Here is a 20,859-nt window from a genome sequence, read left to right as displayed (position 1 = left end):
CCTTACGTTTTGCTTTCCTATATCTCGTATTTATTTTTATTTTTTAATCTCACTTATCTCAATTTCTTTACATTATAAACTATATCTTTAAAAACCAAAAAAAAAAAAAAAAAAGAACCAAACCGATAAAATTGAAACCAATAAAAATTATACTATATTGGTTTGGTTTGAATATTGAAAAAATCGATTTCGCTAGTTTGGTTTAGTTTTAAGCAAAAACCAAGCGAAACCTAACCATAAACACTCCTATTAAACCCCTAGTAATAGGTATCTCCTTTTAACTATCTCCTTTCAAGGTTACACGTGTTGATCCAAAACTGACAAAACACTTAACCTAGGGGTGTTATTTTCACTATTGCAAAAATGTATTGCCAAATAAGTATATAACAAGATGTAGACAACATGATAAGCAACGGGAAATAATATAGGCCATCGTCTTACACTTTCACTAGGAAAAAGAAAGTTGAACATAATAGCAACTGTAGTTATTTGCGGACAAAAAGAACATCAGATCACCTGTCAAAAACTTCAAGCCTCTCCATACCGTCCAGAAAATATCTTAGTCAAGAAATGCTTGAGCTCATAATAAATAAAAACTCCGATACACATTAGGTAAAAGTCACAAAAAAAGGTAAACAGCAAATTGAATTTCTTGAACCAAAATGCCGAGGATGCAAGACTCCGGTATAAGCCACTGCACGACTCTAAGTGACTAAACGCATTCACTGCCTAGAAGCCGGCCAACTGGTCCTCGAGCCACTACCAAATGAAGACGGCTTTCGTTCATCGCGCCATGATGGTCGATCATCTGGCTTACTTCCACCGCCCCACTTGTCAGTTTCAGGAGGTGGAGCCTGGCCTGCACCATCCATTTTCGCTCGTAAGTGCCTAGGAACATATTTCCCAGGGCCAGGAGTAGGTGCAGTAGCTGCTGCAGCAGGAATTGGAGCAGCTCCACCAAGTTCTGCGGGACGCCCCAAGGTTGGAGGCTCAGCACGCTTTGGCAGCACAGCAGTGGACTTACGCAAGATCTCTTCTCTCTCCCGTTTTTCTTTCTCTTCAAGTTCTAGCATTCGTCGCCTCTGCTTTTCTGCAATCTCATCTAACTTGGCTTGCCGCTCAGCTTCCTCTTTCTTCCGTCTCTCTGCCTCTGCAAAATTTACAGAAAGTTGCCATATGATGCTAAATTAATTTTGAGTAGCTACTGAACCTCAACTGCAGGCAGGGGGGTAAAAAGAAAGGAGCAAGAAAGGGAAAAAGAACTTAAAAAGGACAGTTTATAAGTTCTGAATGGTCGAGTGCATGCTATAGTGATAAAAGTGTAGCAGAGTATCCAAAACCCAAAAAAATACATGTCGGACAAACAGAAGCATGAACTCTTTGGTTGGACACACCTCGATAAATGCCCACCCGGCCCCCTTAACCCTAAAAGATTTGAAAGCACATGACGTGGATGGGGAATTAACCAGCAAAGTACCTTCACGTTTGCGGGCTTCCTCCTCCTCCTGCAACCTCTTTTGTCGCTCCTCCTCAGATCGCAGGAAGAATATCATTTTCCTCCTAGCTTCCCTCTCCTGCTTCCTTGATTGAATTATCTGGCTGATCCTTTCCTGTCTCTCCCATTTCATTCTAGTGAATTCAGCTTCTCGGCTACTGACAACTTTTTCTTGCAAAATTCTCTGCATGATTAGGAATATATATCAGCTAATCTATGCATTAGCATGAATCAATGCAGCCTACGTCAACCACCTACTTTGTCAGAGACCAAGACCAGTCTTCAGCAAGCCGATGGCTGCTCAGATTTCAACTAGTTCCACAAAAAGTAAGCATATATCGGAGACAATTTTCGTCATTGCTGGCTACTGTGATATGCCAATGTATTCATAATAAGGTGAATTGCTGCAAAGGATTTTGAACTTCCCTTTTTATTTTCAAACAAGGCCATTATACAAGAAACTAGACAGAATAAAAGAAAAAACAACTCTTTCTATTACCACTAGCTTCACAGCTCAAAGATTAAAGTAGCCTGCACTAAGTTCAGAAGTTACCAACTTTGATCCTACATCAGTTCCATTTAGACCCAATAAACTATCAATAGCACTGACCCAACTTTACAACAAATAGTTCAGTTATATCATCAAAAGCTTATATCTAGCAGTTCAGCAAATTCATAGAAGTCGGATAAACTGACCTTGTTCTCCAACATGCGTCCCAGCCTCCTTTTCTCTTCCAAGTCTCCAGCATGTCGTTGTCTGCTCAGCTCAATCTCTTGCTGAGAACGTATTAAAACGCAAGGTCAATTCATCAGCAATATTTCAACGAAAGAGGTAGAAGGTTAAAAGATAACGTATCACTTTCTTAAGAGAAATGTGAAAGAAATTTTTTTCATGAACACTTGGCTGCCACAAGCTAGTTATCCCTGTGGTAAAAATGTGGAAGTACTTGTTATTGTGGGGGGGCAAAAAGCATAATGTGACTTTAATGCAAACCTGCTGCTCGCGTTCATGAAGAGCTGCCTCTTCAGCTAAACGTTGTTTAAATGCAGATTCAATAAGAGGTGCAGCTTCTTCTCTCTTAGCTCTCCCCAGATGATCCATAGTTTTAGCAAATTTGAGCAACTTCTTTTCCATTTCTTGCCTCTCTCTCAGTTGCTCATTCAGCGCCAATTCCATGATCACCTGTTTGGTCATCTTTTCCTGAAATCAAATTAATGCCAGGTAAGATTTTCCAATTGAAAGTTTTTGGGAATAGAAGTACAAGTTATATACTTACTCCCTCTAGGACTGGCTTCTTCTTCCTCTTGCTGCGCTTTTCAGCTTCGTGCAGCAAAGCTTGGGCCTCTTCAAGTTCTCGGTCCTCTATCTCCTTCAAAATTCGTTGGTTCCTTCTTTGCTCATACTCGGCAGCAATGCGCTTTTGCTCAGCCTCTTCAGTCATCTTTTGTAGCTCTCGCCTCTTAGTTTCCTCCACTCGTTCCTTAAAAGAAATGGTCGCAAAAGTTCATACGCGATAACAACAATAACAAGCAATTCACAACACCGCCAAGAATTTCATACCATTTCTAAGAGTAAACGCTCTTGCTCCTCTTTGCGCTTCTCAATAATGGACTTCCGGGCAAGAAGTCTCTTGTGCTCCTTCTCCACTATCTCCGCTAAATTAGACAGTGCTTCCCCAAGCTTGGCAGTCTTCTTTGCTGGGGGACAAATCATTGTCCTTGCGTTGCTAAGGGATTCAGCCAAAAGAGACAGATGATCCCGGAGTCCTTCCGCCTCAATACTCTGGAAACAAAATTATAAGCAAATGATGTATGATAAACTAGCCTACACGGCTTAATGGGGGGAAATCAAAACCCTGTAGTTCAAAGTGTCTCAAAGAAACAGTTACAAAATCTCCTGCATCAGTTCATCAACATATATACCACAGAGGTACCTCAATACTCTGGAAACAAAATTATGAGCAAATGATGTATGATAACCTAGCCTACATGGCTTAATGGGGGAAAATCAAAACCATGTAGTTCAAAGTGTCTCAAAGAAACAACTACAAACTCTTCTGGATCAGTTCACCAACATATATACCACAGAGGTACAGGCTGAACTTACAAATCCATAAGAGTAAGACTTTGAAACAATCCCCATGGACCAAATCCCACAACATAGAATCAGCTGAAAACAGCAACCCACTAAAGCTCTTATATCTCAGAAACTAACTGCAGTTCAGAGTTCACAAGCTCCTAGTTCTAGTGACTGAACTACAAACTTATTATGCTAACCACACACCCTTAGAGAGCCCACTATTTTGCACAAAACATTAAAATCAAATACAAGAAATGTTGACCCTGCTTTAAATCTACTTTCTCCTTCAGGAAATACAAGTGTCTTTCTGTCATGCCTGGCAAAATTATGATAATAAAAATATCTCCATAGAAGAATTAGATAACATAAGACACGCGAGGTTCTGTAGATGCCATAAGCGAGCTATTCCCGTGCTTTTACTTACAATGAGGGAAAGAAGAATGTGGAGAAAGAAGAATGTGGTCTGCAGAGATAATTGATAATGCGGATAAAATCTCTCAGAACCAACTGACGAAGACACAGGAAAGGAACCTCTAGGGGCACCCAACCGACACAAACAAAAACTGAAGGAAGTTTTAATTCCAAGTGACACATTATACCTGTTTACCAAAGAAGACAGCGCCCTTCATGTGATCAACTTTAATAGCTAGAAAATTACGTCTAACCGCATCAACTGATATCTTCTCAATAACAGTGAAGTCAAAGAATGGGATCATCTTAGATATGTTATCAATCTGAATTGTCTGATACACCTGAGAGACCTGCAACAAGAAAAGGAACAAATAGCAGCATTCTCAGTTAAAATGAAGACAGAATTGAAAGTTGGACTTCCACCTTAAATAATGTGCATGCGTGCTCTTTATCAAAAGGTAAAAAACAGAGTGCATACCTGCTGGAGCAACCTCAGAGTAGCAAGTTTTTCCAAGGCAGGAACATACTGAGACAGTTGTACTTCAGGAACTGAGGAAACTGAAGACAGCTTACCGCCAAGCTTTGATATTTTGCTCAATACGGGCTGCACCTTCAGTGCCAGATCCAAAGGAAGAAACTCATTTTCTAACAGATGATAAAGATCTTTCACTTCTTGGGTGACACAGGACATCACACCTTTGGACACCTACAGAAGGAGAAACAATTAAGAAAAAACAAAGAAACCGACAAACAATTAAAAAATCAAGAGACTGAACGATTTCAAAAACTGACATGTGCTCATCTTTGCCTCGAAAAATTTAATGGGTTCATTGAATGCAAAGAGACGAGGAATTTAAACTATAAAAATGGAAAAAAATTGAAGGACTATATGCTAAATTAAAAAAACATGTATATAATTACTCACCAACTCTGAAAGAAGTGATGATCGGGAGAGCTGAAAAGGAGAAAAAGCAAGGGAACAGAAACTGTTCAGCAAGCAAGAGATTAATAGTAAGGAAATAATTAAAATAATCAAAAATGGAATTACCGCTACTCTGTTTTCAGCTTTGGGTTCGACTTCGAAACCTATTAGATTGGCCACCCTCAAACTCCTCTCCTTCTCATTTTCAAGCTCAAGATGAGATGCACCATACAACTGATCATAAGGAGGCACTGAAAGTGCAGCTAGGACAACAGACGATGCTATTAACTGCAAATCCTTCTGGCTTAAATTTTTATTAAAACTCTTCTGAAGAGAAAAAAGCTTGAGCCATGCATAAGCATGATAAAGATGATTTGATGACATCCAAAATATCTCAGTAAGCTTCCCATAGTAAACAACCATCAATGACGCCTTGGGGGTTTTCTTAACCATGCACATCAATCCATATATGTCTTCTATGGAACGGAAAGCTTCCTGTTTCAAAGAAAACTAAAACATATGAAGTTCACTCCCATATAGGACAAAAGATATGCTAATAATCTATCAGAAAAAGTAATAACCTGCCAAAGACCCAGTTCGGTAGCAACTTTCAGTTGTTCAAATCTAGTGTCTAGATACAATTGCAGGCTCTCTGGAGCAGACAGATCGGGCCGGTCCCTCTGATCTCTATACTTGTTGAGATTTGCCAAATGATTTCGGATGATTTCACAAAGACGACGAAATTCTGTTGTACGTTTGTACTGCTTACAGAACTGAAAGGCTCGGTGTGCTGTCATCTGAGCAAAATAGGTTTGAAGCTTAATTAAACCTCATTTCTTTCGGTGAAAAAATATATGCTCAACTAAAGATTGAAAGAGTACAGAACTTCCTATCAGCCACGCAGAAAGCTTAAATGGCATACAGGACAAATCAGGTTCTAACACACAAAAAAAAAATTACACCCGGATGATATATATATAAACTTTTATCAAAAAGAATAGACTTATATTCTGACAAAATTGATACATGTATGAAACAAAGAACATGGACAGATGCCCCGCAAACTGAGAAAGACGCCCATGAAGATTGTGAATAAGAAGTGAAAAGGGATTGATTTACTAAGCAGAAATCAGAAGCACAATCACTTCCCAGGCAAGCAAATTGAAAAGAAAAAAAGGACAAACCTGCTTACTCAATTACAGTCTAAACAAGCCTGAAAGTCATGATACTAAAATTCCTCACCTAAGAACATAAATGCAGTCTAATTATTCAAAAACCTAACGAAAAGAAAGGGCAATGGAAACTTACAGCATACAGAGCCTCCAATCTTGAGTTGTTACGCAAGATCTCCAGAACAGTTCTATATGTCTCCCACAAAAACTTAAACCAGGGAGTGACAAGCTCGCGATCAGATCTATCTTTTCCTTTCTCCCCACTAACATAACTCAACATAAGATCTTCAGGCCTTTTATCAGCTTCCAAGTCCTCCACATCCAGAGCTTCCTCCAGCGCCTGTGCTTGATTGCGAGCCAGTTCAGCTCGCTCAGTAGCTAAATGCATGAAATGCTTTATCACCTCCTCTAAGGAGTTAATGTTCACTTGTTGACAGACTATACGATATTGAATTAGGCCATCCTTGGCAAACCTCCCCCTTCTCATGTCAACACATAGCTCTACATACTTGAACATTATCCTTTCAAGAGTTTTTTGCCATGCTCTATACCTCCTTGAAGTAATAAGATCATGAAGTGCTTGCAGCGCTTCTTGCTTTTGTCCAACAGTAATCAACTCTGCATCAAAACATCAAATTAGTAAACATACCAACATTCTCAATTTTACTATTAAAACATCTGGAATTTACAAAACTTCACCCTCCTATAATATTAAAAATCATCTAGACCACCCTCACCCTGTGACCATATAACCCCTCCTAAATTGCAGATATCACTTGAGATATAAGTCTGCAAGTGTACAGAGTACATAATACCAGGGCACATCTCAAAGTAAAGCTTTGAGAAGTTTACTGTAAAAGTAATTTGCTAAATCAGATCCAGATAGTAACTCCACTAACCTTCAGCACGCTTCAAAGCATTCTCAGGTTTGGCAAAAGTCGCCATTTCAAGGATCTTTCACCTGCAAAGGAATAGTTGGATGAGTCAAGTGCAAAGAAGTTCATCAACAGGCAAGAACAAAAATGTTAAATCTAAACACTCGTAGTAAGACTTCAAGAAGTTGCTACACGAGAATCAAATCATTAGCTCGAAAAGGCAAGAACTTTAGCCACTTTGTCCCCCCCCCCCCCACCACCACACACACACAAAACCAGAAGAAGAGAAAAAGAAAAAAGAATAGCAGACCAGAATAATGATTTCTTTATCATCCTTTCTCTATAACCGAGAAATCTCCAAGGTCCAGTGGCACACGGTTCGAAACTAGGTGGATAATGGGCCCACCCTCTACCCTTCTCCGGTTAAATACCACCTATGACAGGGTTCGAACCTGTGAGTGCGCCTAACCCACAAAACACAAGCTACGCTCTCACCACTAGACAACCAAAGCCCCGGGGCAGTTTCTATATCATCTTTTCTCCTGGGAACAAATCTAAAATAACCATCAATCAATTAAATTAACTTTGCTCTAATTAGGCCTATTTCTCCTCTTTTTTCCCTCATTCACGCCCATCCTTTCCAATCTAAAAATTAACACGTAAATAGCAATATTACGCAGAACAAGAACAAATAAGAAAACAAAATTACAAATCACAGCATGTAAGCAACAGCATAAACTCTATTCCTTGTAATTTCAGATTTTGCAATAACAAAAAAAGGACCAAAAAAAGGAATAAATGTACAATGTACTCTCAGCTAAATCCATCAAGATTAAATTTTTCTTTATTTTTATATGAACATCATGATAAACAAAATTATAAATCGGATACAAATCCAAATGAGCATCTACATATACGCATCTACTCATATCGGATTAAAACTGTACTAAAAATTCCACAAATCTAACCAAAAAAATTGTTTCATATACATAGAAATTTAAAAAGTTCCCAAATTTAACAAAAAATACCAGTAGATTTCGATGCTTTGTGAGTGCCGCACTGTCTCTCTTTTTGTTTGCCCTAAAAACCGAGCTAAGTGAAGCAAATATGATGTGTTCCAGGGTTCACTGGAACTGGTCCTTTATTTTTATTAAAACACTATTGGCACCCCCAAACTTTTTGGAAAATGTTATTTTGACCTGTATTTGTAGAATTCTTTCTTTTCTTTATTTAACGGTGATAGGACTTTAAATTAGAAACATCATACTAGTACTAGGATAGTAGGAAATACCATGTACCAATTAAAATAAAATAGTTTAACTCATTATATTTGACTAAACTAACTCTTAGTCTTATATAATATTTGCAACCATAAGTACCATTTGTCGATAATTGATAAAAACTTGAAACTATATTAATAAATAGTGTTTACGCATTATTATTGATGTAATCGGGTTTAATAATAAAGCATAAACTAATTTATAAAAGATAGACCAATGAAAAATTTCAAGGAAACTGAAGTACAGAAAGATTGTCAGAAAGTCTAAAGTAATAATTGATATGTAAAACCAATTATCCCCGAAGAACGACGAGAAACAATCAACGATATATGTCTATCTTTTTATGTCCTACTGTTTTCTTTCATTCAGACAGTTATATTTCTTTCAGACTATTGCTTGTAGTAAATTCTAGAATGCTCGTGAATTATGACTCCATATCCGAGTGGTAGTAATTAATACATTTTTATGATATTCCGCACTTATTATATTTTATTTTAGTTAATTATTGTTATTTACTGAATGGAAATAAGGAATTTGTTTAATGATTCTTTAACGTTGGCTTGCCTGGCATGTGAAATGTTAGGTGCCATCACGGTCCAGTAGGTGGGAAATTTCGGGTCGTGACAGTTGGTATCAAAGCACTAAGTTACATAGGTCTCACGATTCACTAGCAAGCTTAGTAGAGTCTAGAGGATCGGTACAGAGATGTCTGTGCTTATCTTCTAGAGGCTATGAAGTTTATTAACAAGTTTCACTTCTATTCTTCCTTGTCGTGCGATTTTGCTTTCTCAATACTGATTGAACTCTTCTACTCTTATTCTCTCGCAGATGGTGAGAACACGTACCGCTTCCTCAGCGGAGCAGCAGTCAGAACCTCCAGTGATAGCTCCTACGCGGGGCAGAGGTCGAGGTCGAGGCCGTGCCAAAGGCCGAGGCAGAGGCATGGCTCAGCCTAGGGCCCGAGCAGCAGCCCCAGCAATGGAGCCTCAGATAAAGATTGACGAGGAGGTTCCAGCCCAGACTGTTCCTGTCGGACCAGCTCAGATTCCGGAGGGGTTCATTGCTACCCAGTACTTCAGGACGCTTTGGTTCGTTTGGTGGGCCTTATGGAGAGTGTGGCCTAGACTGGCGCATTTCCCATGGCACTAGCAATCTCTCAAGCTAGAGGAGGAGCCCAGAATCCTACCACTCCCGCTCCGAAGTAGATAGCTCCCCAGTATCAGGCTCCAGCAGCTCAGCTAATTGGGTTAGTTCAGCGGTTATTGCGGCACAGGTTGGAGATGGGCCAGCTATGTCTTCTGAGGCTTTATAGAGATTATACAGGTTTACCAAACTCTTTCCTGTTCACTTCAGTAGTGCTCCTTTAAAGGACCCCCAGGAGTATCTTGACAGCTGTCACTAGGTTATACGGAACATGGGTATAGTGGAGACCAATGGGGTCGATTTTGCTGCATTTCATATGACTGGTTCCGCCAAGAAATGGTGGAGAGATTACTTGTTGACCAGACCAGCTGGGTCGCCTGCTCTTACTTGGGACCAATTCTCTCAGCTCTTCATAGAGAAGTTTCTGCCTATCACATTGAGGAGCGTCGCCGTCAGTTTGAGCGTCTCCAGCAGGGCGGTATGATGGTTACTCAGTATGAGACTCGTTTTATGGATTTGGCCCGTCATGTTATTCTTCTGCTTCACACCGAGAGAGAGAAGGTGAGGAGGTTTATTGATGGACTTGCTCAGCCTATCGGATTGCAGATGGCTAAGGAGACTGGGAGTGAGATTTCTTTTCAAGCGGCTGCTAATATCGCTAGACGAGTCGAGATGGTTCTTAATCAGGGAGGTCAGGGGTCTGACAAAAGGCCTCGTCATTCCGGTGAGTTCAGCGGTGCCTCATCTAGAGGCAGGAGTACTTTTGGTAGAGGCCATCCTCCCAGGCCATTTCATTCAGCGCTCCAGGCATCCCATGGTGCCTCAGGTGGTCGTGGCCCTCAGATGCATTATTCCGACTAGCTAGCCTATAGTGCACCACCAGCTCCTATTAGTGCACCTCCACTCCAGAGTTATCAGGGTGGTTATTCAGGTCGACAGGGTCAGTTTCAGGGTCAGCAGTCACAACCGCCGAGGTTATGTTATACTTGTGGTGATCCGAGGCATATTGCCAGATTTTGCCCTCGGGCAACGGGCAACTCACAATATCAAAGTTCTCGTGCCATGTTTCCGACACCAGTTGTTGCACCACTTGCTCAGCCAGCCAGAGGCAGGGGTCAGGCAGCCAGAGGTAGGGGCCAGACAGTTAGAGGTGGAGGTCAGGTCGTTAGAGGTGGAAACCATCCACATAGAGGTCGTCTCATGGACGTAATTCAGGATGGTGGGGCCCAGCCCTGGTGTTATGCTTTCCCATCCAGGCATGAGGCTGAGTCATTTGACGTTGTTATCACAGGTACTGTTTCAATTTGCAGTAGAGATGCTTCAGTTCTATTTGATCCGGGATCTACTTACTCCTATGTGTCATCCTATTTTGCTTCCTATTTGGTTGTGCCCTGTGATTCTTTGAGTGCTCCTGTGTATGTGTCCACACTAGTGGGAGATGCTATTGTTGTAGATCGTGTTTATCGTTCGTGTGTGGTCACCATTAGGAGTCTTGAGACTCGTGTAGATCTTCTACTTCTCGACATGGTTGATTTTGATGTCATACTGGGTATGGATTGGCTGTCACCTTATCATGCTATATTAGATTGTCAAGCCAAGACGGTGACCTTAGCCTTGCAGGGGTTGCCTCGATTAGAGTGGAGAGGGAATCTTGGCCATTCTGTCAGTAGGGTTATCTCTTATGTGAAGGCTCGGCATATGGTCGAGAAGGGGTGTCTAGCTTATTTAGCTTATGTCCGCGATTCTAGTGCGGAGGTTCCTTCCATGGATTCAGTGCTGGTTGTTCGTGAGTTTCTAGAGGTGTTTCCTGCAAACATACCGGGGATGCCACCTGACAGGGATATTGATTTCTGCATTGATTTGGCTCCGGGCACTCAGCCCATTTCCATTCCGCCATACCGCATGGCCCCGCCAGAGTTGAAAGAATTGAAAGAGAAGTTGCAAGATTTGCTTGATAAGGGCTTCATTAGACCTAGTGTCTCTCCCTGGGGTGCACATGTGTTGTTTGTGAAGAAGAAAGATGGATCGATGAGGATGTGTATAGACTATCGACAGTTGAACAAGGTCACCGTCAAGAACAAGTATCTATTGCCGAGGATTGATGATTTATTTAATAATCTTCAGGGTGCCAAGGTGTTTTCAAAGATTGATTTGATATCTGGCTACCATCAGTTGAGGATTAGGACATCTGATGTTCCTAAGACAGCTTTTCGGACTCGGTATGGGCATTGTGAGTTTCTAGTGATGTCATTTGGGCTGACAAATGCCCCAGCAACATTCATGAATTTGATGAACCGGGTATTCAAACCCTACTTGGATTCCTTTGTGGTTGTATTTATTGATGATATCTTGATTTACTCCCACAGTCGAAGGGAGTATGAGCAGCACCTTCGGATCGTTCTTCAGACTCTAAAAGACACCCAGTTATATGCTAAGTTCTCAAAATGCGAGTTTTGGTTGAGTTCAGTTGCTTTCTTGGGTCACGTTGTATCAGCATAGGGTATTCAGGTGGATCCTAAGAAGATTGAGGCAGTCCAGAATTGTCCTAGACCCACATCAGCTACAGAGATCCGTAGTTTCCTGGGTTTGGCGGGCTATTACCGTCGATTTGTGGAGGGGTTTTCATCCATAGTAGCCCCGTTGACCAGATTGACCCATAAGGGTGCCCCGTTCAGGTGGTCAGACGAGTGTGAAGCGAGCTTTCAGAAGCTCAAGACAGCTTTGACTACGGCACCGGTATTGATGTTACCCAGAGGTTCAAGATCTTATACAGTATATTGTGACGCATCTCGTATTGGTCTGGGTGCGGTATTGATGCAGGGTGGAAAGGTTATTCCATATGCTTCATGGCAGCTGAAGTTTCACGAGAATAATTACCATGTTCATGATCTAGAGCTGGCATCCATCGTTCACGCGCTGAAGATTTGGAGGCACTATCTTTACGGCGTGCCATATGAGGTATTCACTGATCATCGGAGCTTGCAGCATTTGTTCAAGCAGAAGGAATTCAATTTGAGGCAGATGAGGTGGCTGGAACTATTGAAAGACTATGATATCACCATATTGTATCATCCCGGAAGGCCAAGGTGGTGGCCGATGCTTTGAGTAGAAAGTTAGTCAGTATGGGTAGCCTTGCATATATTCCAGTTGGTGAGAGATCGCTTGCATTGGATGTTTAGGCCTTGGCCAACCAGTTCATGAGGTTAGATGTTTCTGAACCCAGCCATGTTCTAGCTTGTACAGTTGCTCAGTCTTTTTTATTTGAGCGCATCAGAGATCGGCAAGATGACGATCCTCATTTACTTGTCCTTAGAGACACAGTGCGGCACGGTGGTGCCAAGCAGGTTACTGTTGGAGATGACAGAATTTTGAGGATGCAAGGTCGTATTTGTGTGCCTAATGTGGATAGACTTCGTGAGTTGATCCTTGAGGAGTCCCACAGTTCTCGGTATTCTATTCATCCGGGCGCCACCAAGATGTATCAGGACTTGAGGCAACATTATCGGTGGAGGCGAATGAAGAAGGACATAGTTGCCTATGTAGCTCGATGCCTAAATTGCCAGCAGGTAAAGTGTGAGCATCAGAGACCTGGTAGTTTACTTCAGAGGTTAGATATTTCTAAGTGGAAGTGGGAGCGTATCACTATGGACTTTATTGTTGGACTCCCACGGACTCAGAGGAAGTTCGATGCAGTTTGGGTCATTGTGGACAGGCTAACTAAGTCAACGCATTTCATTCCCGTGGCAGTTACCTATTCCTCGGAGTGGTTGTCAGAGATTTATATTCATGAGATCATCCGTCTTTATGGTGTGCCCGTGTCTATCATTTCTGATCGAGGTACGCAGTTTACCTCGCACTTTTGGAGGGCAGTTCAGCGTGAGTTGGGTACGCGGGTTGAGTTGAGCACAACATTTCATCCTCAAACGGATGAGCAGTCCGAGCGTACTATTCAGATCTTGGAGGATATGCTCCGCGCCTGTGTTATTAACTTTGGAGATTCTTGGGATCAGGTTTTGCCGTTAACGGAGTTTGCCTACAATAACAGCTACCAGTCGAGCATTCAGATGGCTCCCTATGAGGCATTATATGGTAGACAGTGTAGGTCTCCAGTTGGGTGGTTCGAGCCAGGGGAGGCTCGGTTATTGGGTACAGATTTAGTTCAGGAGGCCTTGGATAAGGTCAAGATTATACAGGATCGACTTTGTACAGCTCAGTCCAGGCAAAAGAGTTATGCTGACCGTAAAGTTCGTGATATTGCATTCATGGTTGGAGAAAGAATATTGCTTCGGGTATCGCCCATGAAGGGTGTTATGAGATTTGGGAAGAAGGGCAAGTTGAGCCCTAGGTATATCGGGCCATTTGAGATCCTCGAGAGAGTGGGGGAGGTAGCTTATAGACTTGCGTTGCCTCCAGGGTTATCCTCAGTTCATCCGGTATTCCATGTGTCTATGCTCCGAAAATATCATGGTGACCCGTCCCACGTGTTAGATTTCAGCTCTGTCCAGTTAGACGATTTGACTTACGAGGAGGAGCCGGTGGCTATTTTAGACCGGTAGGTTCGTCAGTTGAGGTCAAAGAGTTAACCTTCAGTTCGAGTGCAGTGGAGAGGTTAGCCTATTGAGGCATCTACTTGGGAGTCCGAGTTTGATATGCGGAGTAGATATCCCCACCTTTTCACCAGCCCAAGTATTTTTCTATGTCTGTTCGAGGACGAACGGTTGTTTTAGAGGTGGAGAATGTGATGACCCAAAATGTCATCTTATGTTTTAGAATTCGAATATGCGCTCTTAAGCCTTAAAAATCTCATTTTACCCTCCTCGATTTGCGTGCACAGTCCGGCAGGTTTCCGGAAAGCTTTTATGTTGAAAACTAATGAAAATAAGATTTTTTGCCTTAAAAGTTGATTTTAGTTGATTTCGGTCAACTTTTTTGGTAAACAGGCCCGAATCTGTGCTTTTACGGTCCCGGTAGGTCCATATCGAATTATGGGACCTGGGCGTATGCCAGGAATCGAATTTGGAGGTCTCTAGCTTGAGTTATGAATTTTTGATGAAAATTAAAAGTTTGGAAATTATTTATTTTTAAGAATTGATTGATATTTGGCATTGTTAGTATCGGGTCCATATTTTGGTTTCGGATCCCGATACAGGTTCATTATGATATTTAAGACATGGCTGTGAAATTTGGTGTGAAATGGAGTTGATTTGACGTTATTCGGACGTACAGTTGAGAAATTAGAAGTTTTAAAGTGTTCTTGAGAATTACATTTGAATTGGTACTAAATTTAGAGTTCTAGGTATTATTTTGGCAATTTGATCGTGCGAACAAGTTCGTATGATGTTTTTAGACTTGTGTGCATGTTTGGTTTGGAGCCTCGAGGGCTCGGGTGAGTTTCGAATAGGCCACAGGATGTTTTGGACTTGGGAAAAATCTGGTCTCTGCAGATTCTGGTGTATGGCATACCCTTCTTCGCCTACGCGAAGGTCCTCTCGCGAACGCGAAGAGTAAACTGGTGAGGCTGAGACTTCTTCTTCGCGAACGCGAAGGCCTGGTCGCGAACGCGAAGTGATGGGGGATTTACCCTTCGTGAACGTGAAGCACTTGGGGACCTGGGGGAGGGTTGGTCATGTTCTTCTACGCGAACGCGTCCACTGGGTCGCGAACGCGAAGGCTAGGGGGGAGTTGCCTTACGCGAACGCGTAGGAAGACTCGTGAACACGAAGGCCTTAGGCCACTGTGCATCACGATCGCGACAGGCCTCTCGCGAACGCGATGAAGGCCTGTCCAGCGGCTTAAAACAGACTCCAAACACGGGTTTGAGCCATTTCTTCAATATTTTCAAGAAACAAACGGGTAGAGGCGATTTCCGAGAGTCATTTTCTTCCCCAAAGTGTTGGTAAGTGATTCTAAACCATTTTCTTTCAATTACCCATTACATTTCTTGAATCTTTAACCAAAAGTTAGGGTAGAAACTAGGGATTTCGGGAATTTAGACCTCGATTTGAGGTCGGATTTTACAACCAATTATATAGTCGGGATCGGGGGTGAATGGGTGAAAAGATTTTGGTCCGAACCTCGGGTTTTGACCAAGCGGGCCCGAGGTCGATTTTTCGACTTTTTGGAGGAAAAATTGAGAAATTTAATTTATGAAATATAATTGATTCCTTTAGCAATATTTGATATTATTGAGTCATTTTGAATAGATACGAGTGGTTTGGAGGTGAATTCCAAAGGAAAAGCTACGATTGAGAATTAAGTGGCCTTCGGAGCGAGGTAAGTATTATGTCTAATCCTGACTTGAGGGAATTAGGAACCTTAGATTATTTGCTAAGTGAAATTCATGTGAGCGGCGTATATGTGAGGTGACGAGTACTTATGCGCCGCCAATTTACTTGTTTTCCATGTTTCTCTGTTTTTCTTATATTGTCTTATTCCTATGCTAAATTTCTACGTGTTATACTGGTGTTGTTCAAATTATCGTTCTTATCATGTTTACGAAATTTTCTGGTGATAATTGAATTTTTATTTCAAAGTTGAGATTGATATTATGGAACCAAATGTTGAAGAAAGGTTTGTACTTGTTATTCTATCTTCCTGTTGTTATTCATGCATTGCATTATGGTAAGAGCGAGTGTTAATGCACGAAGGGTGATGCCGTACCATATTGTGAGTGTTAATGCATGAAGGGTGATGCCGTGCCATATTGTGAGTGTTAATGCACGAAGGGTGATGCCGTGCCATGATATGAGAGTAAAAGCATGAAGGGTGATGCCGTGCCATTTATATTAATTTTATGGTGAGATTGAGAGTAAAAGCAGGAAGGGTGATGCCGTGCATTTTTCTTTACTGTATTAATTATTCCTGTTGATTCATGGTATATTGACTGCTCCGGTGATCATTCTGTTGTAGTTCTTTATCTGTATTCCCCTCAGTATGTCTCCCCTCCCGACATTTTCTGTTTAGTTATTCATTCCTATTATTTGTGTATACATTGTTAAATTGTACAGGTTGATTTTAGGTGCCTTGCCTTAGCCTCATCACTACTTCATCGAGGTTAGGCTCTACACTTACCAGTACATGTAGTCGGTTGTACTGATGCTGCACTTTGCACTTTCTGTGCAGATTTTAATATCGGCTCAGGTTGATCGAGATTTGCTATTTGTCCGCTGTCCGGAGACTCAAGGTAGATCTGTCGGCGTTTACAGACCTTGAAGTCCCCATCTATCTTTTTATGTCCTACTGTTTTCTTTCATTCAGACAGTTTTATTTCTTTCAGACTATTGCTTATAGTAAATTCTAGAATGCTCGTGAATTGTGACTCCAGATCCGGGTGATAGTAATTAATATAGTTTTATGATATTTCACACTTATTATATTTTTTTTTAGTTAATTATTGTTATTTACTGAATGGAAATAAGGAATTGGTTTAATGATTCTCTAACGTTGGCTTGCCTGGCAAGTGAAATGTTAGGCGCCATCACGGTCCCGTCGGTGAAAAATTTTGGGTCGTGATAGTTAAGTTTTGCCATGCCTTCATGATTAATTGCTACTTGCCCTAATTGTCTTACTTATACCTTTTAACTGTCATATATTTGATTTGTTTTCTTGCTGCTCAATATTAAATGTAGCCTTCTTGACTTAGTACGAGATATTTTCTTGAGTTGTACATTCATATTCGTTAATCGTAGAGAATTCTAGTGATTTGGGTTGTTAAATTGATTGTACCTATTTATTTATTTATAGATCGGGTTGCACGCTGCAACATGTAGAATAAGGGAGAATTTATATAAATACGGTAGGATCGGGTTGCGTGCCGCAACAGGTGAAATAAGGGTGAATTGATATGGTAGAATAATGGTAAATTTATGATATTGACTCTGATTATATGGTAGGATCGTGTTGCGCGCCGCAACATATAATTACTTATTATTATTGATATTTATATGGTGGAATAAGGGAGGATAATGTTGTACGGTAAAATCGGGTTGCGCGCCGCAACAGTTTATGCGTTTTGTATTCCTTGATTGACTTGAGTTGGCTTTAGTATTTCGTACGAGACTCTGAAGATTTGTATTTCTGTATTTACTGATTTTGAGGATTGAGTTATTTTCATAAATTAACTGCTTTACTTTTCTGTGTGCTCTTTTCCTGTTATTATTCATATATGCTGCATACATGTTATTGTAAGTGACCCGCCTTAGCCTCATCACTATTTCGTCGAGGTTAGGCTCGGCACTTACTAAGTACATGGGGTTGGTTGTACTTATACGATACTCTGCACTTCTTGTGTAGATTTTAGAGTCGGTCCCAGCGACGGTCCGTAGATTGCTCGGGTTGGCTATCAGTACAGAGACTTTAGGTACAACTGCTCGGCGTTAGCAATCCTGAAGTCCCCTTCTACTTTATCTTAGATGTTTATTTTCTTTTAGACAACTTTACTTTCGTTCAAACCTTTATGTATATTATTTTAGTACCTCGTGCACTTGTGACACCAGATTCAGTGAATGCATTTAGATATTTTAGTTGTTATATTTTTTTCACATTTTATTCTAGTTTTATCACAATTATTTCAGTAATTGGCATCAGTCTAAATTGATTTGTTTAAAAATGACTTAAGATTATTCTAACGTTGGCTTGCCTAACAAGTGAATTTTAGGCGCTATCACGATCTTGTTGGTGAGAATTTCGGGTCGTGATAATTGGATTGTTAAAATTCAAAGAAAAAATTTATGTTTCTGGGAAATTTGCACTTTAGGCCTATTTGGCTTTAAGTGCATGAAAAAGTTGGTTGCACTTTAGACCTTTTGGCCTTAAGTGCTTCTGAAGTGTAAGTTTTTCACTTCAGACTTATTGGCCTTAAGTGTAGGAAAACGTTGGTTGCACTTCAGACCTTTTGGCCTTAAGTGCAGCTGAAGTGTAATTTTTCACTTCACACTTATTGGCCTTAAGTATAGGAAAATGTTTGTTGCACTTCACACCTTTTGGCCTTAAGTGCATCTGAAGTGCAATTTTTCACATCAGACTTATTGGCCTTTGCATGAAACCATTGATTGCACTTCAGACCTATTTGGCTTTAAGTGCATCTAAAATACAAAATTTTCACTTTAGACTTATCTATACTATATTAAAAGCACGAAAACCCTTAGCGAAATGTCGTTCGTACTTTTTACCTTTTAAAACTAATTTCATATTAGACAAAATTATAATTTTAATTATTTCCCTAATATTTAGCACTTCTAGATCTAATAAGATTTTAGTTATTAAATATTTTCTTATTTAAACTGTATAAGAAGTCCTAATATTTAGAGCTTTAAATGAGTATTATTATTTTTCATATTTAATTTTTGTAGAAGTTGTAAAAATGTGTACGACGACAAATGTAGTACCAAACAAACTTTTATCATGGACAATAGGTGCATAGTTTATACATAGAATAGTGGCTAATACTTTAAAAAGTTATCATTTTTTCAAAATCAACTAAAAATTTGTTATCTGATCATTGCTTTGAACAATGTAAACAAATTAAAACAAAAATTAAAATCAATTAATATTTTAATTATGTAATATAAACCATTTATTTATTTAGGAAAAATGTAACATAACTATAATGTGTTTATTTTATACGTAAAATAATGGTTAATACTTAAGAGAGTTAGCCCCCTTTTTATAAAAAAAAATAAATCATTCCTTATTTAAACTATGTAAAAAATCTTAATATAGAACTTTAAAATTATTTATATTTTAATTATCTAATATAAATTATTTTTTACTTAGACAATGTAACATAATTGTAATTCTTTATATTTTACCTCTGAACTATATATAAGAACCATAATACATTTGCATATCAAATTAGGGCTACTTTTCACCCAAATAATATTTTTATATAATATTTAAAAATTACATTCAATAATTAGAACAAACAACTATATTTAAAAATTTAAAAAATATTAAGAGGTTGGGAGAAAGAGAGATTAACAAAGTAATTGGCAAGAGTCAATAACAATTATCTTGCAAACAAAGATTCAAAAGTGAAATATGATCAAACATATCCCTTTGAGCTTAGAAGTCATAGTGAATAAAAATTTAATTATAGTTAAATACTCAATTCATGAGATGAGCTTTAAGAATTTGAATCAATAAATAATAAATTATTTTTGTTACTATTGAGAATAAATATTTTACTCTCTAATATATATAACTAATTAGAAAAAGAATCCTATTCAATTTATTTTTTCAAATTTATCATATAATAAACATAAATTTTCATGTTGATAAACTCTCAATTAGGGTACATAAATTTATTTTCATTGAAAAGGGCATGGGTAGTGAAAGTAATTAAAAAATAAAGCAAAACCAATTATAATATAGCATTAAAAATCAAATTGGTAAAATAAATTCTTAAAGTAATAAAGATAAAATAGTAAAAGACAAGATATATTGTATTTGAGTTGAATTAAATAAAATTTTCTCTTTTAACATTTCTTCCAACAAATGACATGTCCTTATATTTTTTCATATATTAATTATTTATTGTAAAATATTAACTAAATGTTAGTCATTTTAGACTTTAAATTGTCACATATCAAATTTGCTATAAGCTAAACTCCTTATCCCCAAATCTAAAAAAGATCAAAAGATTAAATTTTTTGATTTGTATTATTTGTTAAATCTTTAAAGAATAGTGGTAAACGTATTTTTAATTTGTATTGTTTATTTTCAGTATTTGGTCATTAAAATATCTTCAATTATCTTAAATATTCCCTAAAATATCCTCAAAATCGCAATAAGGCATTTGTAAAATTTTGAGGGACATGATTACTTTCTTTATTGAAATAGGTCAATGGGTTCAACGTTCATTCTTATTAGGAACTTATAATTTGTTGTTAATTTTAATTTATAATTCAAACTGTAACGACCCGATTTGTCATTTTAAGAATTAACGCCCCGTTCAGCGACTTAAGGTCCCGAAAAACTTCGTAATATATATTATGACTTGCATGTGCCGTCGAGTTTGGTTTTCGGTAGATTCAAAATTAAATTAAAAGAACAATTCTTATTTTAGAAGCTAAAATAAAAAGAGTTGACCGGAGAGTTGATTTTTGAGCAAATGGCTATGGAATAGAATTTTGATGATGTCAATAGTTTCGTAGGGTAATTTCGGACTTAGGCGTACGTCAGAATTTGGATTTGGAAGTCCGTAGGATAATTAGACGCATTTTGGCGAAAGTTGAAAAATAGAAGATTTTTGGAAAGTTCGACCGAAGGTTGAATTTTTGATAACGAGGTCGGATTTCGATTTTAGAAATTGAAACAACTCCATTACGTCATTTATGACTTGTGTAAAAAATTTTAAGTCATCCCGGATTGATTTGATACTTTTCGGCGCAAAATATAGAAGCTGGGAAGATTTAAAAACTCATAATTCGATTCGGTGAGCGATTCGTAATTTTGGCATTATTTGATGTGATTTAAAGCCTC

The 20,859-nt window shown here is 39.1% G+C and overlaps 1 protein-coding gene across 1 annotated transcript; it reads right to left on the bottom strand.

Annotated features, from left to right (window-relative positions):
• Positions 1-406: 406 nt before the first annotated feature.
• LOC107782623 (eukaryotic translation initiation factor 3 subunit A) lies at positions 407-8,121 on the bottom strand. Its single transcript, XM_016603518.2, is given in 16 exon segments — positions 407-1,150; positions 1,478-1,679; positions 2,192-2,272; positions 2,490-2,696; positions 2,773-2,976; positions 3,057-3,238; positions 3,241-3,278; positions 4,175-4,194; positions 4,196-4,336; positions 4,465-4,692; positions 4,912-4,941; positions 5,035-5,403; positions 5,490-5,705; positions 6,217-6,698; positions 6,980-7,041; positions 7,984-8,121. Coding segments are annotated over 15 exon segments (2,874 nt in total). The 5' UTR covers positions 7,026-7,041; positions 7,984-8,121; the 3' UTR covers positions 407-722.
• Between the last annotated feature and the right edge of the window lie 12,738 nt (positions 8,122-20,859).

Source organism: Nicotiana tabacum, chromosome 2 (genome assembly GCF_000715075.1).
Source record: "Nicotiana tabacum cultivar K326 chromosome 2, ASM71507v2, whole genome shotgun sequence".
NCBI lineage: Eukaryota > Viridiplantae > Streptophyta > Magnoliopsida > Solanales > Solanaceae > Nicotiana > Nicotiana tabacum.
Note: the sequence above shows the minus strand (reverse complement) of the source record. Positions and strands in the feature narration are given on the sequence as shown.